The sequence below is a fragment of the Anser brachyrhynchus genome (assembly GCF_964034855.1).
Source record: "Anser brachyrhynchus genome assembly, chromosome: 2".
NCBI lineage: Eukaryota > Metazoa > Chordata > Aves > Anseriformes > Anatidae > Anser > Anser brachyrhynchus.
The window spans coordinates 61128121-61153982 of record NC_137695.1 but is presented as its reverse complement, the minus strand read 5'-3'; the positions used below and the strand labels follow the sequence as shown (position 1 = coordinate 61153982).

Below are 25862 nucleotides of genomic sequence, written 5' to 3'. Positions count from 1 at the left end.
CCTTCCTACAGTTAAACTGGAATTTGCATCCCGCCTTTATCTGGATACAGAGAAATCGTTTGGTTAACTAATGCAGATTGTCAGGTTTATTGGAGAGGAATTGGAATGGCTGAGAGAAAGAAGTTATTCCATGTAGAAGGTGAGGTCAGTCTGTCCTAATGTGGCATTCATTTTTAAAATGTCATTTCCACAGAAAAAGAAGGAAAACAAAAGTGTGAGGATAAGCTTTGTTGTTCATAACATTTGTCTCTTGTGGAGAAACTCAAGTTACTGTTTCTTTGCTCTCATGCGGCTCCTATACGTTATGTGCATTGTGGTGGTGCTTGGGAAATAAAGATGGAAGATAATGAACTGATTGGTTTAGCCCTTCAATAAAAACAACAATGGCAGTTTTGCTTAACTTTCTGGTACTGCATCTAAAATGCTGAAAATTGTCGCTGTGTTGCTTAGATAATGGTATAGCAGCCTTAAACCTGATAAAATATAATTTCATGAAGGCAACAGCTTCGTACAACACCTGTCTTCTTGATCTGGATGATTTAAAGATGTAATTCTGGGCTTGTGTCCAGCTGTAGTGGTGTCAAGACAGTAAGAACTTTGTATGTTACTAAGTATTCCAGCCTGCAAGTCTTTGCTCTTTTCGATCACTTTCATATATGAATCTCCAGTAACGTTATATTAATTATCAAGTTATTTTGGGATGCAGAAAATGAGAATGAAGTGATTCTAGCAAGCCTGGAGAACTCGAGTGTCTGGAGCCCTGATTTTTTCATCTCTGAGCTGCTTAGGGAGAAAATTCTAGTGAACAGTAGAAGAGAAACAAGTGAAGTCGGTGCCGCTCATTTGAATTCCTGGTTTTCTGGAGCAGCAGTAACAATGAAATTAATGCAAGTTACAAGTTCTGATTGCAGTAGTGACTGACTGGTATCTTTCAGTGGTGTTGCCTGGAGATTGCTTCTGAACAGAAGCAAAGACAATAAATACGTGTTTCGTGCTTGGAAAATTATCTTTGAATGGGAGACTAATTGCCTTTGCCGTTATAATCACAATAAACCTCTATGTTTTGGGCAAACTGATTGCTTGAGCTATTTCTACTTGCTGGACAAAACTTTTTTTACTTGCAGCTTGTGGATTTGTATTATTATGTTTTCTTGTGGACTGTAGCACAGTTCTAAAGTAGCGTGCACACATCTCCAGAATGGGAATTCTTCCATAATATGAAAAGCATGAAGAGTTTATTTCCCTACTGAGTAGTGGTCTTGATTTTTATTGAACTTAGGGATTTTTTTTTTAAATAAGAAAACACCAAGATCAACAAAATAAGCAGTCTGTTTTTGGAAACTGGCTTAGGATGAGATTGTAGAGGGAGGGCTTTTTTTTTTTTTTTGTAACTTCAGTCAGGTCATATGCTGTGTGATCACACATTTAATTCAGCTAGTTGTATAGATGAGTAATTGCGTTTTTCCAAATGTGGATGCACCTACCCATCTGCCTGGGATAAAAGTAAGTAGGTGGGGCACCACTAGCATAGTACTATGGTGCACATGGATGTTGCTTGTAGGAAAAATACAAGTTTGCTTCTCCTACTGGTACTACGGAGCCACCTCTTTCTACAGCTGTAGCTAGTCCGTAGCAGTGAGGCTTTGAAATATGCATCGTTTCTGTGATAAACCAAGATGAGTGTAGGGAAAGTGGTAAAATAGACATTAAACTGGTAAATGCCCACTTTGTGGAGAAGTCCTGGTTTCATACGCTGTACAAAAATAGCTTTGCAGCCAGTGATTTTGATACTTTGGGATTTAAAGCAGTAGGAGAGGTTTTTGGATGTTTTTTTCCTCTTGTGCGGTGAAAAGAGATTTTCTGTATAAAACCCTTTAATCTTGTTTAGTAAAACTGTATTTTTTGCAAAATTTTAACGTGGAGCTATATATTTTCTCCGTTGGAATAGCGATTACTTGCAGTGCATTTGAGGCCCTCGCTCTAGTATGTATTTTGAAATTAAGATCTTTTCTTACTTGGCAGTGGACTTTACCTTGTGCTAACTGTGATGATTTGCCTTTCATCTTCCTTCTTGCTTCTTTTTTTCCCTTATCGTGGGAAGGGACATTTGAAAAAAATAAAACTTTTGATGTGTAATAGAATTTGAGTTGACTTTACTTTTTGCGAGTTGATTTCTTTGTATGCAGAGCTCTCATCTGAGGACATCGGGTTATAAAGCAGATTTAAAAAACAAAATTCGTATTCCTTTTCAGTATTCCCATGCTGTATGTGTTGGAGAGCCTTTTAAAGATTTACCATTTAACTTAGTAAAGCAAGTTATGTGGTCTTCGTGTGCGAAGCAGGATAGGTGGTTGGTTGATTGCAGAGCTGCTTAGAATATAACCCTGAACCAAGGGCTCAAGAAAATAAACAAAATGAATTGAAAAGATATTAAGTGAGAGAGCACTAATGCTGTTATGGCTTTAAGAAATGAATCATGCATTGGCCTGCTACTGCAACATGGCAAAGCTGTACTGTGAGCAGCAATGTTTTGTCAAGGTGGTTTATGTTACTGAGTGATTATAAACATCTTGGAAGATCTGTGGTGAAGCCAATTGATTAAATTTAGGTCTCCCCTTTAAAACGCACTCTGACCTTACCATGAACTGGAAGCTGGCAATGCGTGCTCGATAGCGCAGCGTTTGCTGCCTGTTGGTGATAGACCTGGGCTACAGCATTTTAACCTCCTTTGTTTCTGTTTGCTTGCTTGTTATTCCCTTCTTACTCTGATGAATCCCTTTGTGTTACATTTTGTCTAAAAGTAAGCAAACATAGGACAAAAATCTGTTTCGTTGTTCAGCTCCTCAGACCCTGATACCTTTCAAGTGTAGTATTGTTTGCGTGTAGGTAACGCATGTAGCTGACTACTGGCACGCTCCTGAAGCAGTTAAGAAGAAAAGAGAGTCTCAAGTTTACAAACAGAAGATAGCACATCTGTTCTGATTTGTTAATCAAATTTAGGGATTTGTTTGTTTGTTTTTAATACATGTGTGGGGGTGGAATGGGGAAGAGAGGAGCACGTAGGAAAGCGGCATGACAAGAAATGTTCAAGCTAAGTGAGACCCATGTTCTTGGAAACCTGACGTGTTAATTATCTGTTAATTTTCATAACATTTTTCATAAATGTTTTCATAAATGTCCACTATTTTTTTCCATTAATTTTCCTTTATCTTTACTTTCAAATATCAAGATAGTAAAATGTAGGCCTTTAAGTTTTCGGTTGCTGGTTGGAATAGTTTCATTGTCTGCCTGAAAATGTGACATTACATTAACAGACATTTCTTGTTAAAGTTCATCAAGGAATCTACTGTTTGATAGCTGATAAATTAACTAATGAAATGCAATAGTATGTTTTATTGGAGGAAGGAGGAGCATTGTGACAGTTTGGAAGCTTGTAACTGATAATGCTTTATATCAGAAATACGTTCTTATACAGTAAATAAGTGCATTGTATTAATCAACAACAATTTTTTCTTTATTTCCTAGAGCAAAAAACAAATCTCTGCTTTTTTTTTATTGCCATAAAAAATGGAGGAAAAGTGAGGCTGAGTTTTGGGTTGGGGATGAATTCCTTACTAGTGCTGTCCTCCTTTGTTTCTTTAAACCTGCCTCTTCTCCTACACGTTTTCTAGATAACATCTTGATTTTTTTTTTCTGGTTTAATTTTTTAGCTAGACATAATATAGTGTAATTACGTCAATTTCCCTTTACAGCTAATGTAGTTGTGCTCCTAGTCTCCTTTGTTGCTGTCTCCAGGGAAGGAAAAAAGCAGCTCTGTGTAAGGAACTTCTTCGTTCTGCTGCTGACTAGTCCTGGTGATACTTACAGGTTTTATTATTTATTTATTTTGCTCTGCATGTAAAACATGCTGGAATGTGTATATGGCTCAGAAGTGGTTTTATGAGAGTGGTGAAGTTTGGCAGTTACCCTCTTTGTGGGGATGGAGACCTGTGCAAGGTGAATCCAAGGCACTCAGGGAAGGCTGTTGATAGCCAAGCGTGGTGGCAAAGGTAGCTGTAAATGAGGCAGGACTGCTGGGTGCAAACTGGAAGAAACATTAACTGGAAGAGTGGCTCCCTAGTTGTTTCCTCCCGTGTGCATTACCAGCAGATGCTGGTGCTCTTGGTTTGGGAGGTTTGGATGTAGTCCTGACGATTAAGATGTGTCTGATCTCTCCAGAGAAGATGGGTGAAGATGCCTGCATTTTTTGCTGGATTTGTTTGCTGTTTGCAACACAGTTCTGCGTGTTTGGAGCCGCTGTCCTGGTGTTCTTGGTTACTGTGTTAAAAACAAACTGTCCTAACTAAGGACTAAATAATTGGTAGCAAATAAATGTCAGGTAAGGCATTTTATGTGTGTGTGTATGCATGCATACGCATTTCATAGAAGTCTGGTGGAAGATTTAGAGAGTATTTCAGATGTCTCTCCTGGTGTTTTCTCAGGGTCCCAGTAAAATGTTAGTGTCTCGTTAAAATGGCAGGCACTGGCTATTGTGTCAGCCCATGTCTGTGCTGCTGTGACTTCATCTTTTATTTCTAATGAGCGCTAGGTCTGAAGAGCGCGAGTTGGCTGGCTTTACATATAGGGCAGCATTTCTCCACCCTCAGAGCCCTGTGTATGCTTCTGAGGTAAAGCTTATAAATGTCTGTTGTTTTGCTTTTGTGCCATTTTTATAGATGGAAACTTGTACACAAGTTTTGTCTAGCGTGGGAGATTCTCTCGAGACTTTCGGACGAATGTTGATGGCAGTGATAGTCAAATATCTGAAAAGATCATTAAACTTACGAAGACATGAAGTTTTATCAATGTAACCAGGATAACTAGAGCTTCAACAAAGCTGCCTTTTTCTTAAGCTTCAGCATTTGTCTGTTCAGTTCCAAGGGTTTGTGTTTCCTAACCACTCCTGCACCGAGCCTAGAAGACAAGGTACGGCAAGACGTTGTTGCAAAGATCTTTGGGATGCCGATGGAGGAGCTGGTTTGTTATTAGCCCAGACACACATTATGTAATGCAGCGTTAAAAAAAAAAAAAAGCTGACATAAATCATCAAAAACTTTTTGGAAAAATAAAACCAGTGCAGAGGCTGTGGTCAGCATATTTCATAACCTCATTCTGATCTGATGTTAAGGACTGTAGCATGCAGTGGAACTGAAACTTACATAATTGAGCGCAGGAGACTTTGGTGTTTCCCTTCTGGATGCAGTTCTGATATGAGAATGTTACGCTGTTTTCTTTTGGGGTAGGAGACCTGGGGAGGGGAATAGTTGGGTGTTTTCGTGCTGAGCTCGCATAAATCTATGTTCGTGTCCCAGGCTGTCTTGGCTGATATTGGTAAAAATATGCATGTGGAGCCACTGTCAGTGCTTGACTTGACTGTGCGTTTCTTTTTGAAGCTGGTATAAAGATTTAAGATACTTTTTTCTTAGCTATTCTAAACTGTCTCTTCCTCACCAAAATGCTGGGAGCTGACCAGGTGAGCATTTGTAGTTACTGTGATTTGAACAGATTTTCTCATTTCATCCTTAGTTGTGATTTAAATGAATGTGTTTTGTTTTGGACTGAAGTGGAATAGAAACAGTCTTATGATCAGACGTGGTGTCTCAAGAACTGCAGTGTTTTAAGCTGCTGCTTCTCTTTTCAAGTGAATGTGGAATTATGCCTGTATTTTTTGCTTGTTGACATAGATTACTTTATTTTAGGCACATTTCTAAAAAAAAAAATAAAAGAACAAAAAACACAAATCGTACTTGTGAAAGAAACAGATTTATTTAACACACACCTCCCCACCCCCCACCCCCCCCTCTGACCCCCCCCAGCAAGCTTTGCATTAAAACTCGAACACAGATGAGGCGGGTTGCAGCGAGGTCTCTGAAAGTGGAGGACTGACTGTGTTCTGCAGGTACCAGGAGCGAGTTTCAGTTCAAAAGAGCTAATCCGGGAACAAGATGTGCAAGTGTTTTCCAAGATGGTGCAGTGACGTTCTTTGAAATGACGCATCATTTATACAAGTCAGCTCAGGACTTGCAGGGCCTATTAGCTTGCACTCGATGCTGGATAAATTGAATTATCCTGATTCTACAGCCAGTATAGATCAGCAAGCACCATACATCAGCTTGAGGTAATAATTCCTCTCAGAAGGTGAGATAGCAGGTTGAAGAGAGCTCTGACCTAGCACTTGAAGTGTGTTTATTATTTGCGTGTCTTCAGTCCTCCTTTTGTTTCCTGCTGCCTCATCACAACTTTATATTATGGAACATTTTAACATTTTTTTAAGAAACTTGTTTTATTTCCCTTTTGCCAAGCCTCTGAAAACTTTTTGGGCCTAAAATATGGGACATAGACTTTCCAAGTAACAGGGAGAAAAAGAACTTGAGTGGCTTCTTTCATAATGGAGCAGAAATTAATTTTCAGGAGAATTTTTCTGACCAATATTGTGTTTTTTCTTGGCTTTTAATGGACATGGGCTTTCTGAACTGTCTTTTAGTGGGCTGTGATTGTCATTTAAATGACAAGGCCTAAGTAAATGACTGAATATTTAGTGTTAGGAAGCAGAATAGAAGGGATCAAAGCATCCAGTTATCCAGAAACCAAACACTACTTTGTCCATTCTTTCACTAAAACCTATACCAAGTGTTTTTTTATTTTCTTTCTTTAATTGATCCCCAAACCTCAGTTAAAAATTTCCCCCCAAAAAATGCAAATTCATTTTTTCTTTTTTTGTTTAATATTTACTTTACATGTAATTTATTTCAATTATTTTGTTATCGAGCAGTGCCAGAAAATTCTATAGACCTGTCCCTGATGTACGATTGAGCTGTGTTAGTTTTCAAGAATTGCCCTCACATGAGCTTTGAATTTTCTGAAGGTCTCTATAGCTGTTTGGATCAATATCAGTTTCATCTATAAAATTTTGAAGCTTGTGATAGAGTATACAGTGTGCACCTAGACTTTTTTTAATCACTCCTACATAATCTCAATTGTCTTAATTTTTTCTGTTGTTCAGGAAAAAAAAGACTGAAAAGGCATTTTTTTAATGCAGGAAAAGTGTGTACACTTGGAAACTAGCAAATACTGCACATAAAGTAGAAACATTTTATACTGTCTTAAATATTTGTTCAGTTGAAGCAATGGAATGTGATTTCATATATTGATAATTAAAACTGCATTCATTTAATTGTTACCAAAATACGGATTTGACATAATGGTGATTAGTCGTGACTGTAATGGTTGTAGTTAGCTTTATTCTTGTTTGGCTTAAACTTTTGGAAAGTTATACACAGTGATGCTGTCTTTTGATCTCTGAAGTTCCTAGATATCCAGAAAGTCTTATTTTTACTACTGTTTGATACTTTTTTTTGTCTAGGTAATGGAAACAATTTTATTTATCCTGATTTAATTTTATTCTTCCCTGCAAGTGAGGTACCCAAGAAAAACAGATTTCCAGCAGACCTGAATCAAGATAATGCTTGTAAATATAATGAATGCCTTTGCTATTTTTAGTATGGTATAATGAATTTAAAAAACATGTTGTATATTTGTATTGAAGCACCAGTCTTGGCTACTTGTTCTCAAGCCCTTCATCTCAATTAGTTTCTTCCTTTTTGCTTTTAGATGAACTATTATTACTGGTAAAATTAATATATCCCTTTGAAGAACTGAATGAAAAATAATTTCTGTCAAATGGTATTTTTGCACAATTTGTTTTTACAGTTGTTAGGATACTTCCATTCCTCCCCTGCTGCCATTCGAGGTTGTTTTCCTGCTATGATTTTGTAGACAGCTTAGATAAAATCTTATCCCTATTCTGTTAGGCTTTTTATTCTGTTGCAAATGTAGTATAGAGCTACTCATGGATTATGTTTGCCTCTCAGTAGATAGAACAAAAAATTACTGGGTGCTTTCTTTTCAGGGAGAGGAGGGAAGTCTTTATTTAAATTTTGAAAAAACAAAACACAAAAACTAAGGTTTATTGCTGTCTTTTAGCTGTTACATTGCAGCCTTTAGCATTTAGATTATTTCTTAGGTAACGTTTTAATCACAGCTGCAAAAGTGAAACTTAAGGAGATTCTACAATTGCTTCTTTCAGTGTTGTTTAGCTGCTTCTTGTTACGTTGTAACATTAATTTCATTTTGTTGAATTTTGCTTGTGTAGGCAGCTGTATTTTTCTAAAATCTTGCATATACTAATGTTGGCAGCACAAGTAGTGTAACATGCGAGGATCTTTAGAGGAAAACACTGTTTCTGCTAAGTACTGAGGAAAAGGAAACATATTTGTCTTATAGTATGTTATTAGCCTAATAGCATAGTATTTTGCAGTTCTTTATTGGGAGAAACTGTATCTAAGAGATCTTTAATGTTTTCTAGCAACCTGTTTTGTAGATTTTTGTTTATTCTGTAAACACGGTGCTAGTGGTTGGTTTAAAAAGAGTACTTTGTCAGAACAGCAGATACACTGAGAGAAAAGTTAGACTAATTTTCAAGTGATTAAATTTTACTTTTCTGAAACAGGAGATCAGCAAAATCTCGAAGCAGAAGTCCGTACTCATCAAGGCATTCAAGGTCTCGTAGCAGACACAGGTTGTCTAGATCCAGAAGTCGCCATTCGAGTATCTCTCCTAGTACATTGACTCTGAAGAGTAGCCTGGCTGCTGAGCTGAACAAAAACAAAAAAGCAAGAGCTGCTGAGGCAGCTAAAGCCAGTGCAAAAGCTTCCAACACTTCAACACCTACCAAGGGAAACACTGACACTGCTGCAAGTGCACCTCAAGTGAACAATGTAAAGGACCTGAAGAAAATAAAAGTTGAGCATGCACCTTCTCCTACAAGCAGTGCAAATTTGAAGAATGACAAGGCAAAAGCAAAGGCCCCGCTTCCGGAAACTAAAGGAGAAAATAATTTAATTGCAGACAAAAATACTAAACAGAAAGCTGCAGCAGTAAAAGAGAATAAAACAACCGTTGTAAAACAGCAGCCAGTCACTGTAAAAGAGAAAACCAAACCGAGTACACCAAGTGTAGTAACCAAGGAGAAGGATCGCATTGTTGCACTACCAACCTCCACGCTGCCACCCTTGCCTTTGCCTCCCACGCTGCCTGAAGATAAAGACACTGATAGGTGAGTTGTGTCATAGATTTGCTTGGGGGGGGGGTTGTCTGTTGGCTTTATTTATTTATTTTTCCTTTGCGAAACATACATGTAATTCTGTTTGCCAGGTGAGGGTGCTGAAGTAGTTTGTTCTTGCTCTTCAGTTAAGATGACAGTTACTGGTGAACTGAAGAAATGCGATGTTAAAAGTTATTTAATCAACTGTTTTTTGAAAAGAAAGGTTTAGCCTAGGAGGAATCTTTCAATGAAAAATACACTAGAGATGATTTAAAATTGCAGGCACATAATAGCTTTGGGAATAACATGTGCAAAATTCTTGATTTCAAGTTCAGTGCAAATGTGGGCATAGTTCTGGGGAAAAGATGTAGCAATATCTGAAAATCTTTTAATAAGATGGGGTTTTGGGGTAAAGATTCTCTTCCCTTTGGATGGCAATTATTTTCCTAAAATCATAGATGTGTGTTATTTTCATGTAATTTATTTCAGAGATTGGTATTCTTTATGGTATAAGTGAAGTGAGGTTCATGGCTTGTAATCTGTGCTGACTTTGAAGCATAAAAATTGGACCGTAGTGAAGAAACTCAGGTCTGTATTCCAAATGTCACCTGAGTTTAAGCTACATTGAGTCTCTTCGTTGTCCTAACAGAGAATACTTGCTGTGGTTTGTGTTGGAAAATGATGCTATTGAGCTGTAATCGACCGTTTTTCTTTGGTTTTGGTGATGAAGTTGAAAAAAGTTGCTTTTGGTATTACTCATTGTATTACTGGTCTCTGACGTGTATAGGAGAGATCAACTTCTCACAACAAGCAAAGCAGTTTCTTTGCATTGAAGTAATAACTGATTTAAGTTTGATATATCTGTAAACAAAACTGTAAAAGAAATTCAAGAAATACTGAAAAACTTTATTTCATATTCTATATCTGTGAAAGTAGTCTGTTTTCTCTTGCTCTTTGTAAATCGTAGTATTTAGTAAAAGCTGTTATAGCTAGTGGTGTAAATGCTTCTCTGTGTTTGCCAGCAATTTAATGCACTGGTAAACATTACGATGCAGAGGGCTTGGTGAGTAAATATAACTTTAAAAGGTATTAGATTTTTCTTAGCAGTAAAAGAGAACTTGTGTTTCTTGCCCTTCAGTACTCCAGCAAATGTCATTCCAGTTGTTCAGAATTACATCTGTGTGGTGAATGGATGCTTGCATTTAAATTTAGAACAAAACCATCCTCTGTAGGTAAACAGGCTTTCTGCCACTGTTGTTTGAGAGGAAGATTTACTATTTTAACTGGTTTTGCAGCGTTAACTGTGGTACCATGAAATGGGATTCCACCTGAAGCTGGCACATGGCTTCTCATTATTAGCATTTTTTTTAATGTAATGTCTTTCATATAGTTAAACTGTGCGGAATAGTTGAACTACAGTTAAACAGTTCTATCAGCACTGGGCTCGTTCTCCTTTAAAAAAAAAGACAAAACTTAATGCTTGCAAACAAACTTCATTAGAAAGATTAATGACAAATAATAGGATGTCATTTATGCTCTGTTTTGTTTTGCTTTTAGGAGGTTATGAACTTCAGGTCAGAATGGTTATGATCACAAGTCATGACGAACCTTATGTCGTCAAAGAAAATGATCTACGATTTCTGGGAGGAAGAAGGGCCAAGGTGTTTGCCTTAGACTCAGTTACTATGGGGAAATTTTGCCAACAAAGCAAGCTTGATACTCTGCAGAACTTAATGTAGTGTCAGTTGTGAAGTTCAGTAGGAATCTGATAAAACCACAAATGAGCTACCTAAAGGAACAGCAGTGTTGTGAAACCACTGTCGAGGATAGCTGAAAGGGAAAACTGTTCCAGTGGTCAACAGTGTGTAATTTAACAGACCTGAAAAGAAGGCAGCTCTTGGCTGCCCCTGTTTTCATGTATGGCTTTTAAAAATGTTTCAGAACCTCTCACACGTTGTACTCCCACTAATACTGAAAGTTTGAGGGCAGAATTTGTGAGAGAAATGCAAATATTTGAACTTCAAAAATAAGAATTTTTCTTGACCCTGAAAATTACTTGCTCTGCTCAAGGTGGCTTATAGCATGCTGACCGTTATATTTGTGATGAGGACAGCATGAGCTTCCTTCAGATACCTCTTTTAATTCAGGCACTGGTAGGAGACACTCAAGGGTTTTGTTTTCATGGCAAAGCATAGACATCAGCAAAATACTGGTATGCTTTATTTAAATATATATAAAGCTCAGTAATTGCAATTAATGTAAGAAAGAGCATGCTCATTCTCCATGATGGGAGGTAGTAAGATCTTTCTATTTACAGAAGTCTCTACTTTACCTATGAGACGAGGTAGATATGAAGTTGTAGGAAAACCTCTCCTCCAGAACAGGTTCCCAGAGAGGGATGCTGACAGTAGAATACTGTGATTTGGCAAATGCAGCTACCTTGGAAAATACACCCTCAGAGCATGACAAAAAGGTTTATTAACACAGTGGCAAAGTTTGAGGTAGCATTCTCTCTTTAAATTTCAGAAAACAGTTAATGTAATTACAAAACATACAGAGAGGGTCATGGGTGTAAAGTTATGGTATATACTGTAACAGCAAAATGTAGCTAAACTAAAGGAAGTTCTGATAAAAACAGGCACACAACTTAAAAAAAAGAATAATCCTGCAGATCGTAGGGAATGCTCAAAAATTTCCCGTTAGAACGGAAAGAGCATTTCTAGAATTATTGCTTATAGTAACTGATGTAGGAATACCTTGCTGTGTGTTTGGGGGATTCTCCTCAAGACAGAGATTGACTCTCAGGATGTGTTCCCTGTTCGATTTGTTTGTTTTTTAAAGACATCAGTAAACCAGAAAAACATTTAGTCAGTTTTCCACTTGATTTTTTTCCCACTTCATTTGCATGCTGATCAGTAAGAACATGTTGAATCTGGAGTGTTTCAGCAAATGTATGAGATTGGAATCTGTAAATGGCATGGTATGGATGCCTCATAATGCCCTGCAGTAATTGTAACCGTGAAACTAGTTATCTCTGGAGAGTAATGTTGTAGTGAATTGGATTAGGATAATCTGCTCTTTTATATGAGAAGTCAGAGTACAGATTTTACCGCTGTTGATACTTGGCAGCACCTGAGCTTCTAAGAGGCTTGGGGAAAAGGAAAAAAGATCACATGGCAGAAGTCTGGCCTGGAACCCAGATGGGCTTGTTGTTCTTGCTGTTAAGGCTTGCTGTGTCATCCAACTTCAGCTTTCATCAGGAATGTGAAGTCTGAACATCTGATTTCATTTTCTTTAGCATTTTGGTAGTCAGTTGTGCATCAGCCAGCTGTTTGCAAGCCATTTGTAAAGTACAAATCTAATTCCTGCAAATTCTAAAAGCACAGATTTTAAATGTTGATGCGTTAACAGCCTAGAACACACTTTAAGAAATCCGGTAGGTTTTCTTTATTTTAATATCATTGTACTGTGTTCAACATAGTAGCAGAACTGTGCCTTTTTTTTAGTAACCTACGAGAGAATCTTTCAGTGAAGACAGTTAAAGAAGCAGAGAAGAAACTTCGCCACCTGCTTGCAGACTTGCCACTTCCACCTGAGTTGCCTGGAGGAGCAGAGTTAGCCAAAAGTCCTGAAGAAAAGAAACCAGCAGTTCAGTTACACAGCAAGAGAAGACCAAAGTATGTTTATTACAGTTTTTATATTAAAGTCTATAATGGAAACAGAAGTGATAAGTTTCTTAAAAATGTATTCTATTAAAACCATTTCTACTTTGTAATGACTTCCGTGATACTACTGAGGCTTGAATCAAGCTACATGGTTTATTGCCATAGTAGTAGTAAGGGTTGTCTAGTAATGTCTCAGGAATATTTACTATTGATTTTTTTCACAGTTAAAATAATCCTTAGACATATCACCTGTATTCTTAGAGATTCTTACTGTTTTCTAGAATATGTGGACCACGACATGGTGAAACAAAAGAAAAAGAAATAGACTGGGGAAAGCGCTGTGTGGATAAATTTGATATCATTGGTATTATTGGTGAAGGCACTTACGGGCAAGTTTACAAAGCCAGAGATAAAGACACAGGTAGGTTCAAAAAAATAAATGTAATATTGCACTTCGAAGTCAGTGGGGTTTGGGGGTTTTGTTTTTATAATTAAATAAAATCTGGTATTCGCCCCCCCCAGTGGTTTGAAAATTTTTAGTTGCATTATATATTTTGTTTTCAATCTAGCTTTTGTCTAAATTAAAAACTGAATAAAAAGTCAATCTTTTTCTGCCTTGGAAAGTCATTCATCTGTAAAGTTGTGGTTGAAAGCATAAGCTGAGGGGTATTAATTTCCATGTGTTATTTCTAGAGCTTTGATGCTCTGTACACGATTGAAGAAGTAAAGACAAGAGGGTAAATACTCAGGGGACACAAAACGGCACCCTAGACAGGGTGGTACAGAATAACGAAGTTTATAAAAAGGCTGCAAGGGTGAAAGGAACTATGCAGAAGATTTAGCTGTTTTCCTTCTTTGTACACTGATCATCACTAGCTGGCAGTAGGAAGAGAAGGTATCTCTGTGCCATGCCGGCCTGAAGTGTTGCATATCAGGTATTTTTCTTGCAGGAACGTAACTTACAAATATCGTGTAAAACTAATGCTCAAATAAGCAGTCACCATTATGATATGCAGGAATGTTGTCACCACTTCTAAGTAGATAATGCAGTGAAATTTATTTCCTCACATGTGCTATACCTTGCTAGTTTTGTGTTCAATTAGTAGTTCTCTCTGACTGCTTGCCCTTCTGGCTTAATTGTACATGCCTTGAATAGGGTATAATTTTCTACTTCAGTAACTGAAGCACATAGGATCATATACCAGCCTCAGTTCCTTCTGGTCTCCAGAAGAATGAGCAATGTAATTACACTTTCTTTTCCATTCTTCACCTGTGCTTGTCTGAGTTTGCAAACTTTAGTTTTTAAGCTGAGCTGTCACAGATCTTACTTTTTTACTTCCTTCCTTTGGAGCCATTGCAAATCATTGTTAGGAGCTTCTTTCTGCTGTCCTGTTCTTTGCACAGCTAAATTTCTAATCCCATCATAACCATATCGGCCTCTTTGGCAGCTTCAGGTTGTGTGTGTGTGGCAGTCATTTCTTTACCTCTAGTAGAATTTGTTGCTTTCTGTATTGAATGGGTCTGTATAATTCCAGCAAACGTTCCACCTTTCCACCCAGCCTTGAATTGAAATCCTGTGTAAGGAGTGACATCACGGCCTTTAGCTACATTTTAACAGGCTCTGCAGTGGGCTTTCAAACCAAGTATGTTGAAGAGAGTGGGCAAAGCTGTTCTTTTGGAGACCAGTCCAAAGCTGATGCCACACGTTAAAAAAAAAAAAAAAGCTATTCTCACATGGCTTTTGAGAATGGAGTGTGTTTGGATCCATGGTCTGGATATTTCAAATGCTAGCAAAGGAGAATTTGCACTTCTCTACAATGGCATCTGTCCTGCCCCTTAGGCTGTAACAGCTACTGATGAATTTTATCAAAGCATTTGAATGTGTTCTGTGCTTGCAGCACTTGCTCCTTGCACAACTACTTCGCTCAAAATGAATAAAGGTTAGAGTCTGTTTACTCTAATTTTGCAGCTTCTGATGTTACAGTGATCTCCAGTACCTGCATTGTTGTCTTTTCTGGAACAGAGCTTCATGGTGCCTAGAAAATTGCACAATGATTCTTTTATAGAAATTCAAAAGATACAAAGATTTCATTAGATCCTGTGTTATTACTGCTTCCCTTACTGTTTGCTACACCATCTCATCTTTTTGGTATGATCTGAGAGTCAATACCTTATGAGGTTTAAGAACAGGTCTTGCTGCATTAGTAAGATGCTTAGAGACAAAAGCTACAACATTGGGATCTACTTCCTTCCTTCTTCCTTATCACAGCCCTAGTTCTTCTCACATCCAGTTTATGGGGCAACTTGCTGTAATTTTGCTGTCTGATGGATTGCCGTAAAGTCCATAAATCTATTAGGAGTTTGTAGATAACATCTGAGCCTCTTGAGTTCCAATAGTAATATCTATTTTCCATCACTTGCATAAGGGAAGAGCTTGACTATGCATGCTTATAGTCTGTGAGCCCTCTCCATTAATTCTTTATTGGGACCACCACAGTGTGAACCTGAATGTTCACATCGCCATGTCCATGTGTCTACCTTAGCTTCCTCTAGAGATGTCACAAATTATTAGCCCTGATGAATCCTGTTCTATTGCTTCTGTGTTAATTTCCAGCTGAATTTGTCTTGAGTCATACTGGAACATTACATATTGCATGTGTGCTATGCACAGTGGTGCAGAATAAGCCCTTTTTAGAGCTAACATAGATAGCTGTGTTGTCAGTAAGCTTCCCCAAGAACCCCAAATGGTTGAGCCGGCATACATTTTTTAGATATCCTCAATCATGGCTAGATCATACATCTGCTATTTTGCAGAATCTAGCTTCATCCAGGCCATCCTGCAATAAAATAAATGAGGGAAATTTCTTCTCACTGTAAACGTAACAGTGACGCTTCTGTTTGTAGAAAGTATACTGATAAGTAGTAGAACTCTTTAGTTGTCTGCCTTATATCTTAAACTGTAGTATTTCTCTCCAGATACATGCATGAGAATTTGAACAAAATTGTTATTTCTCAGTGCTGCCTCAGGACTTAACAACTTTGCTGGTGTATTGGTAAAGATATGATCAGGAGCCTGGGTTATAGGGTTCTTACTTTATCAGTACTGGAGTTTATATTCTCCTGACTGCCATGGAGTTACAAAATTCCTCAGTTGTGGTTCTGCATCGTATGCCCACCAAGAATCAGTCTACGTGATAAGATCTTTACTTTGAGGGAAAATGTGTCATCAGAGGCATTGCATTTAGAGGAAAACATCCTGGTAGGTGTTTTTCATAACATACATTTCCTTCTCCAAGTTATCTCCTCCTGAGTCCCAAGTGCTTCTGCTGCTACTGGTATCTTAGTCCTTCTGATAGCAAGAGAAGTTTTTGATAAAGGTACTGTGCTCTCCTGGTGGCCAGAGTTCCTCAGTGCCGTGCCTCCTGCTATTTGAAGAAGCACCTCAGAGGCCCCTCTGTGCCCACCCTTCCAGTCAGGGTGTGTCTTCTATGTCTCTTGTGCCCATGCTAATCTGTACAGCACGTCCCAGTATGCCAGTGGTAATCTTTTTGCCTTTGCCTTTGGAGGGTTTTTGGGTGCTGGCATAGGCTGTGCCTTTCAGTCCCAAATGTCTTCCTTTCTTCCCAGACAACCTTAAACTTTACATACATGAGGTATGTTGCTTGATTATCTGCTCCTATCCCTTGAAGCTATAGCTAAAGAGGACTAAGAGACCTTTATTTGCTCCATTTTGGTGGCCATCTTCTCCCTGAACTTGCTAACGAATGAAGAATGTTTGCTACTCTGCCATCTCAGAACAAAATAGCTGAATAGCTTGGCAAGTCTTTTCCTCTCTCAACAATCATTCCTCAATGGGATCTTCACCAGTTCACGTCATCTGGATGGGTGATTAGAACCGATGGCCAACTCTTTCCTCCTTCGTTTCTGATGAAGTTTTCCAGAGGTAGTCACTTTTTCAGTAAGTGTAATAGCAGGGTTCCCTTATTTTAGGGGGGACCACTTTGTTGTCAGAAACCTGCTGAGGTGAGGAATCAGTTTGCACTTTTTTTTTTGACTTAGCAACTCATTTCTGAAACTTTGCTCTTGTATTTTGTATTTGTTCTTCAACATGTGAGGCACACTCTTTTTGTCAACAAAAACCAAAGTATTCAGGAAAGCTTTTTACTTCACTTGGTGGATTGGTTAAAACATAAGGGACTGTTTCGGAGCCTAATTCCTACTTAAGTTACAAGACAGCAAAGGAGGTTGTGACTGTGCACTGCTGTTGGTGGCCTCCTTGTAGAACACCCCGATTCCCATGGTATGCATCAATCTTTGTTCGTCCTTTCTGATTAAGCTCTTGAGAGAGCAGTTCTCTTAAAGGGTTGTTCAACCAGTATCTCTGATAACCTTCTCTGTTCTGGAGTTTTATGAGCAGTGTTGTTTAGTGTTGCTTGGAATGTGAATATATACATAACCGCTTGAGAGGAAGATTACCTATCTGTAGCTGTTTTTCAGCATATTTTATCTGTATGACTGTACATCAGCAAACTGCATCCTTCCAAGTCTGAAGGAGGGGTTTGGGGAGTTCTGAGGCAAGGATGTTTTTTTTTTTTCTTAGGGATGTATGGGAGACACGTAGAGGAAGAGTTGCTTACACTTCTGCAAGTACTGTATTAAAATAACATAAACGTTTGAATTCTTTTGACTTTCAGTGCTTGCACTGAAAAGCTGTGGGTGTAAATATATTTACAGACAGCTTGTACCTAAGAAGAACAGTTGGTAGTAAAACCCTGGGCAGCCAGTTCCAGCTGACCCTGCTGGATCAGGAGGGGTGGATTGGATGATCTTAAGAGGTCCCTTCCAACCACAACTATTATGTGGTAACTCTTCAGGTCTTTGTAAAACACGTTTCTCACTGAAAGACAAGAACTTTCTTCTGCATTCTGAGCTGTGGTGATGCAGTACTCATAAATCCATAGCAGGCATAGGCTTATGTTGCTAAAGCTGCTGTTAATAATCACCGTTACATAGGGGGTAATTGGTAGACCAGGTGTGGAAGATCAGGACACAGGTAAGAGATGTACACAGGAGGAAGATAGGTCTTAGAACAGTTAGCTGAAAACTAATACATATAATTTTGCCTCTCTGTGTGATTATTTCTCAACAGTGGTTAATTTTGTTTCTGTTCAGCATGGCACTGATACAGGCACCAAAATGTTAACTGTTTAGTTTACTGTCTCAATTCAGAAATAGTAACAGTTGGGAAGGGTTTTTAAATCCTATAGATTAACTGCTAATTTTATATTTTTTATTTGCATTTTCTTTTAGGAGAAATGGTGGCACTAAAGAAAGTGCGTTTGGATAATGAAAAAGAAGGGTTTCCAATTACAGCTATTCGGGAGATTAAGATTCTTCGACAGCTTAATCACCAAAGCATTATCAACATGAAGGAAATAGTGACAGATAAGGAAGATGCTTTGGACTTCAAGAAAGATAAAGGTATGCATGCTAGCACAGGGTAGCTCTTTCTGACCCTGTTCTTAATGCAGTAGGCTGCAATGCTGGAACTGAAATTTCATTTAAAAAAAAAAGTTGGAAATCGTGACACTTGAGAAGGGGTTATGATTGTGACTTAATTACTGATAGAAGTCCTTCACTTAACTCACCTATGCCTTTTGCTGATTAAAAAAAAAAATATTTTTTGAATGTTTTGTGCAGTAAAAAAAAAAAAACTTAATTCCAGTTTTGAGAAACAGATGTTTGACTGTGACACATGGATTAAGGAGACCAGCAACAATGGGAAGCTCTTATATGTGAGGTTTTTTTTAGCCTTTTACTTTCCTCACAGCGTTTTCTCATACAATTTGGAATATTGAAGGCTCAACATTGAAGCGATGTTTCACTCTAGGTGTTAGTCTTGTTTGGATTTTGTTTCATTCCATTTTTTTCAGAGTTAGGCATGTGTGTTGAAGGACAGAACGATAAAAGTGTTTTTTGCCTAAATTGAAGGCTTGCACTCTTTGAAAGAAGAGATGACTAACTAGGAACAATGGCTACTTGTACATTTGTTCCGATTTAGTTAAAGTATTATTCCTGAAATTAGCACTTTTTCTGCTACATCCTGTTAAGCTGCAAGAAAGTAAATAATGTAACCGTTCTGCTATTAACATTAATATTTTGGTTTCTTCAGTGCTAAGTCTGGCTTGTCTGAGTTACTGCAACCTCCTTAGCCTGGAGAATCAAGTAAACAATGGAAATTGTGCAGTGTTGCTGCGTGGTACTTTTGATACCAAGCAGTTGTTTGAAAAAAGTGGTCATTTTGTCTTTGGAGGCCATTTTCTTCTAGCTACAAGTCTTATAAACCTATCATTCGGGGGTATTTTTGTGCCCTGTGGGCATCTCCATGCATGGGCTGGCTGAAAGGGGTGTTAGGAGTGTGTAACCTGTATTGCTTCCCTGTTCTCCCACCCTGAGTTCCATACAGCATGTCTAGCACCAGTGTGGGTAGAAAACAATAAATGTACTACATAGGCAGCAGAAACACCAGGTGATGTTGTCATAAGTCAGAAGATGGTTGACAGAGTAAGACAGGAATTAAGTTCTTTTTCTAGTCTCTTTAGAAAGTAGCATACTTTGGAGGAAATACAGTGTTGTCATTTTTTTTATCATTTAAAAGTAGAAAGCATCTAGCAAAACAGTTTCTCTAGATATGTGCAGGTTCAGTGGTCAGCACCCTCTTTGAACTCTGATTCTGCAACAGCTAGCTTAGGCTTTCCATGTGAAATGTACTGAGTTTTAATTAGGTCTAACCTACTTGGTGAATGAGACCACATTGAACCTTGACTTAAGTATTAGAGTCTCATTAATTAATTTTCTCCATTTCTGCTTGGTGCAATGTCTAGGACTGAGTTGTAAAATTTTTGGTGCATTTCAAACTTGTTCTCATTAATTTCAAATGTGTTTTTTTGTCTAAGTCTGTATTTGTGCTTTTGATATTGCTTTCAATTTAATTTCACATTCCTGTTTAACAGCTTATTAAAACAATTACATTTTCAGAAAATTGCACGAGAAGGGGCTTCTCTGGAGATACAAGAATAAAATTAGCTTTTGGTAGACTCTTGAAAGCATTAATATGACAATAAGACTGCTATTATGATTTTTCTCTGAAAAGATGGAAGCTGTTTATTTTTTTGGGCTCCTGCAGTCTGTATTTCTCTAATGAGTATTTCATTGTGAAATGGAGATTTATAGCTGAGTAGTTTGGGGCAAGCTGTAGCCTACGTAGGGAGCGAAAGCAAATGGGAAGTTCAGTCATTTTCATGGTAAACCACTGTGAACATGCAAGTGGTAGTAACATGTCTTATTGAAGCAGAAATTACAGTAGAATAAGTGTTTTGCCCTTTCATGAACATGCTTATGCTTAGTGCGTGTTATGAGTATCTTAGCTTTGGAATATAGTTCTTACAAAACCCTTCTGAAATCTCATTTATGAAAGTAGGGAATGAGACTGTTTCTGCCAACACACTTTCTTCTAGTTAGTGAAGTTAATTTTGGTCTAAGGTTGCCTGTCATCTCCTGACCTGTTTGTTACTCATCTACTCGTTCACTTAAGTTTGTTTTTTGTTCTTTATTTTTTAATTGGGATTTCAGTAATTCGAAATGCAGCATATGTAGTAATTAAATATCGGGCACTCTTTATACAGTGTGTGCTTTAAGGATGCTTTTTAAGATGTTAACATTGGTTTGCAAACCAGCAGTGGCTTGTACCACTTTGTCCTGATACTTTGAGCTGTTATATGATTTGTCGCTTAAAAATGTATGTCTTCCTAACTTTTGAGTATCTGTCTTTCTGTGATATTTTCAACAGTATTTTACTTCTAAAGAAAGTGGAAGAAAAATATATCTTATGTTTTACCCTGACCAGCTTGGGATGTAAACTCAACAATAGCAGTAGCTTGAATAGAAAGGATTTGTTTTATTCTCTCTAGGCCAACCATGAGAAAAGGAAATGTAACACATTGGAGCAGTGAGTTGCAGGTGTTAAGAGTATTTTCATCAATGGAAATGCAGCACAGCAAATGGCATCGTAGTGTTTATAAACTGGGAACATACACAGCTATGTAGAATATATGTGGATCTGTTGTACTGAAGATCTGAATTTTTTACCTTTATAGTCTTTAGTGTGCATGAGACGTGCTTGATGGTAAAGTTGGAGAACAGTGTTACTGATTTAGTGTAGCATCTTGATTCTGAGGCACAATCCTATTGGGTAGAACACATGTCTTGGGTTTGGTAAGAAGGAGTATCTGTTCTGTATGTTTCTCTAGTGGTTCATCTGAATATAGGCTTTTCTTCCCCTTCCTGTCATTCAGAGCTTACACATAAGCTCAGGGATGGGACACATGACTCATAGTTTGTATTCTGTCTTGTATGTTTGTCTATGTACCAGTTGATTAAGTTGATTACATAAATAAAAATCTGCTGAACATACTGTTAAAATTTCCTCTGCTTCTCTGAGGACATAGAGCCTTATTTGGCTTGATAACACCAATGACCCACTTCATGCCACTCAATATTTTTCTGAATCACAGAACTCTGGTTATTCTTATTGAAAATGTTCTCACAGTGAGCCAGTACAGGAGTAGTTGTGGGTGTCAGTCTTTCATGGTAATAGAAGCAACCTGATACCGTTGATACTTGTGACCAAGTCTGCTGCCAACTGTACTCTTCCTTCACTTTTCCTGTTTGTTTGATGGTAGTTCAAATTAACTGGGGTTTATATCCATGAGCTTCAGTTCATGTCATTTTGTAGCTGGGTTTGGAGCAGGATTGTAATTTGCAGAAGCTCTTTGTCCTCTCATTATTTTTTTTGTCTGAGAGTTTGTGTTATGTTACCTATGCAATAGTGATTGAAGAAAGCAATGTTTGATTAAAATAACTATTTGTTAAGTATATTTATTCATAGTCCTATGACAAACTATTTGAACCATTTTGTCAAAGTTGGCAAGAGGAAAAGGCCTTTCTTACCCTGGGCTTGTCAGCTCTGGTTTGTGTTCTCTTGATTAGCCTGTCATTCATATGACTGGAATTTCTTAGGTCTCTCTCTCTGTTTTCTTTGTGCACCTGAGGTGGTCCTCTAATGCTTAGTTGCCTGTTTATCAGCTGTGAGCTGTTTGCATTTGATCAGTCTAGTTTTGGAACTGCCACAATCTTTTTTTTTTAACTAAACACAGAGTGCCTGCCCTACCTGTTGTTATTCTGAATGTAAAACCACATTGACACATGCAGACTGGCTTGTCTTCCTCTTAACTGGAAGAGGCAGTTTTCACTTGCTAACCCAAGGGAAAACATAATTTTGCATGGAAGACTCTGATCAAAAATGTATGTAACACTGGAGCTTATTTGTTTGGGGTTTTTTGAGTGTTTGAACTGCGTGTGGCTGTTTCTATAATGCATTCTGAAATCTAAGCTATTTTAGCAAGGTTCAATTTTGAATTTGCAGTACAAAAAACAATGGACCCTTTTAGGCCTGAAGTCAGTATCTATCCCAACAGTACTGTCCTGCACTTATCAAAAGGACTCCAAGTCTGTGGTACTTTGTTATATGACTAGCTAGTTACTTTCTCGTAGCCATCAAGGAGTACTTTGTCTGAAAGCTTGCTGTTTGGAAGGAGTCCGTGACAGCAATCATGCAGTCAGTCATCGGAGTGCTTGACTACAGGATTTTCTCTACTCCTGTTGTACCTAGTTTGAACTGGGCTTCCTGGGAAGTCTGCTAGGAAATGGAAAACTCAGTGAATACATACTGCCTGGAGTCGTTCAGAAGGGTTAAAAGACAAAAACACTGCATTTTGGTTTTGCGTTGCTCTTATGGTTGAGTGAATGACTGAAGAGATGCTGCTAAAGTGCAGATCTAAGTAGATATGTTGTTTTCTTGTTGGTGAGTGAAATTAGATGAATGCTGACCCAGCTGTGGGAACTTTCTTTTAGTATTACAATGCAAAAAGAGAGACATCTGTGGAAGAAAGAATGGTTCTTCCTCTAGGCATTTGTTGTTGGGCAAGACACCAAGGGCTGCTTTTTCTTTAGTTGCTGATGGGTCATGGTCAGCTTGCAAGATGGAGAACATCTCTGGTGAATTCAGGAGTTTGTATCCTCTCTGTTTTGAGGAGTTGTCACTGTATTTCTGCATGTATATTGGTGTAAAAGGGTATTTAGGTGTCAAAATTCCTCTGTTCCCATGCTTGTTTCGCTTCCAGCTCAAGCAGTCTCAAATTCCAGTTATCCTGCTGCCTCCTCTCTGATCCTCCTGCCTGCAAAGCAGCTTGTTGGAGCTTAGGCTGTTATACCCAATGCTTACAAAAACAAACCAATTTCAAATTCAGAAACCTCTAATGATCTATAGCTTGCCTTGCTGCTCCTGAAATAGCTGATAGAAACTTTTTACCCAAAGTCTTCACACTACCGGTAACTTATCAGAGTAGTGTGACTGCCTGAGTGATCCTTTCTATTTCTGTGAGCTGTACTGAACTCTGGTTTGGAATTAATTAGTCTTCAGCAGAAAAGTTCTGGTTTTATTAGACTGTCTTAAGCAGAAAGACTTGTTCTGTCTTGTGATACCTACATGGAAAAACAAATATGGCAGTGATGCTTTCTTTAGTCTTAAGATGATTAATTCACAGACATCTTTGGTATTTCTCAAATTAGTATTAGTAAATAGGTTTTTATGACCCAAGTAGAAAGAAAAGATGCATGTCTGTTTTTCTAAAAGCGCTGTAACTTCAAGGAATTGTTGGATGATTTCTTCTTTAATTTTCAAGCTTCGCTTTATACAATTGTGTGTTTAAAACCATCTTGGAATACAGTATATCATGAGTCCTGGAGGAAGAGCATTAAAGAAATGGAAGAGTAAATACAATCCAATTATCTCTAATCAATCAAGCAAAAAATATCTATGTAAAGCAGAGAAGAAGCTGAGGAGGCTTACTAGTGAAATGAAAATCTGTTCAACAGCTCAGCACTGTATGCACCACTCATGGAATGAGGCAGGGCTCCCTTTACAAAGCATTCTTATTTTTCAGGGTACTCCTGTAATGCATATATACAAGGATTGAGTTAAGATTATCACATAATAAGGCATCTCTGGTCTCTCAGTTCTTCTGATCTGTTTTTAATCAGACATTTTGAAGAACCCCAAACACTTTCCCCGTGAAATAACAGCTTGTAAGCTAATATTTTCCAAATGTAATCTTTTTAGGTTTTTGTATTATCCCCCTTCATCTTTTGCTCTAAGCACTTGTATCTTGGTTTGGAAACAGATGCGTAACTTGATGTCCTGCTTTCTCAGATTTGTTTTGAGTTGATGGCAGTCTGAAAACAGATTTACAAGTGCAAAGTATGTTTTTTGAGGTTGTTTGGCCCATCAGAAAATGCTTTATATATAATAGATTTTGTCATATTTTGTAGACTTACCATGCTGTATGCATAGCTCTACAGCATTATATATAGTCCAGCTCATTTAGTGTTTTGATTGAGAAAACTGTATTACTTTTAGAGATTCATGACTGTATGAACAGGAAAAGGAGAGGTGTTAATCCTTCAGTTATTCTAAACCAGTATCTCACTTTCTGACCCTTATCCATCTTAACTAACGAAGTGGTCTAAAGGATGAGTTTTTCTAAATGCAGACAAAAGGAGTAAGGCTAGAGTTGTTTCCATCCACGAATCTCCTTTATTTATTCTGTACTTCCTTAATAGATTAGGCTGCTATCTGTTATCCCATATTCAGAAGTAGGCAATATTCTTACTCTTCAGCTGCTCTAGCTGCTGCTCTGTCAACAATAAGGATTCCTATTATCTTGGTAGATGAAGGAATGGAGATCAGCTGCATGTATTAGCAAAGGAAAGTGGGCAAAGACACAACATCCCTTTCGGTGCTCTCTTGCAGCACGTGGAAATGGACTGTAGGCTGCCTGCTGCCCCACAGGTACTCTATTTATCAGGGAGTGCAGGTCTTTAACATATAGCAATAAAAAGAGTAATGTTAAAGCCAAATAAGTAACTGTGGGTTCATTTGAATTGCATACACTATTGAAACAAAGCGTTAGGTGCTTTTATGACATTGCTTCCAGAAATGTGGATATTGGGCAAAGTTAGCATGAAACAGAGTCATATTAAGACATAACCTCCAAGCTATCGAACATCATGGCCTCATAAAGGAAAGAATGATTCTTCTGTCTGCTGTTTTCCTTTTTGAGGAATAAGTCCTTGTGGCATTTTATATGGTGCTTGTTGCAGTTAAACTAAAGGCTGCTGTAAACTCAAATTAAGTATACTGTAATATGCTTATTATACTATGCTGTAATAAGCAGACTTTTGCCTATGCACAGTTCACTCCTTCTTCCTGAATATTGATAGTTTCTTTTCCTATTACAAAGGATCAGACCACCTGAAAACGCATGGAGATTTGAAATGATCAAGCAGAATAAAGCAATTGGTTTTGGTGACTACTGACCTCTTCTCAGAAAATGGCACCGCACTTGTCTAGAAATAAAATAGCAGAAATTTCACTTCAGTTTGCTTAGTAACCTTCTTGCAACTATGATCTCTTCTAAAAAAATAAGTTTGAATAATACTGAGAATCAGATTTGTGATAGCTAGACTGCCAAGGCTAGTATCCTATTTTTAATGGTTTCTCATAACCAATCAAGAAGGTTAAGCTTTGGCAGTTTTCAAACCCTAACATTGTTTAATAGGTAGATAGTAATGCACAGGAATAATGGATCTGTGCATTTGCCCTTGCTCTGATATGGGAGGAACTTTTTTTATATTTTTCCCTCATACTGTTCTAGTGTACGGTTATTAATGAGAGCTGCAGAGAATACAAATACCTGGATGTCATCTTCCAGGTACTACTTTTTTTTTTTTTTTTATGAATCGTCTCCATTGTAAGCTTTCCTTCTTTCATGAGGGTACCAATTTTGTTTGCCACTCATAAATAGCGGTGAAAAACCCTGGGAGCTAGTAGACAGCAGGAAATTGTTCAAGGCATGGAGCCTGCTTTGCATATAAAA

At 37.9% G+C, this 25862-nt stretch overlaps 1 protein-coding gene across 6 annotated transcripts in view; it reads left to right on the top strand.

Moving 5' to 3' along the window:
- Positions 1–25862, top strand: part of CDK13 (cyclin dependent kinase 13) — a 52067-nt gene that overhangs the window by 3195 nt on the left and 23010 nt on the right. For all 6 annotated transcript variants that reach the window (XM_080580276.1, XM_080580275.1, XM_080580272.1 and 3 more), the window contains exons 2-5: positions 8549–9154; positions 12649–12819; positions 13089–13228; positions 18118–18288. In XM_080580276.1, the coding sequence (XP_080436402.1) occupies positions 8549–9154; positions 12649–12819; positions 13089–13228; positions 18118–18288 (1088 nt within the window). The remainder of the gene's footprint in view (positions 1–8548; positions 9155–12648; positions 12820–13088; positions 13229–18117; positions 18289–25862) is intronic.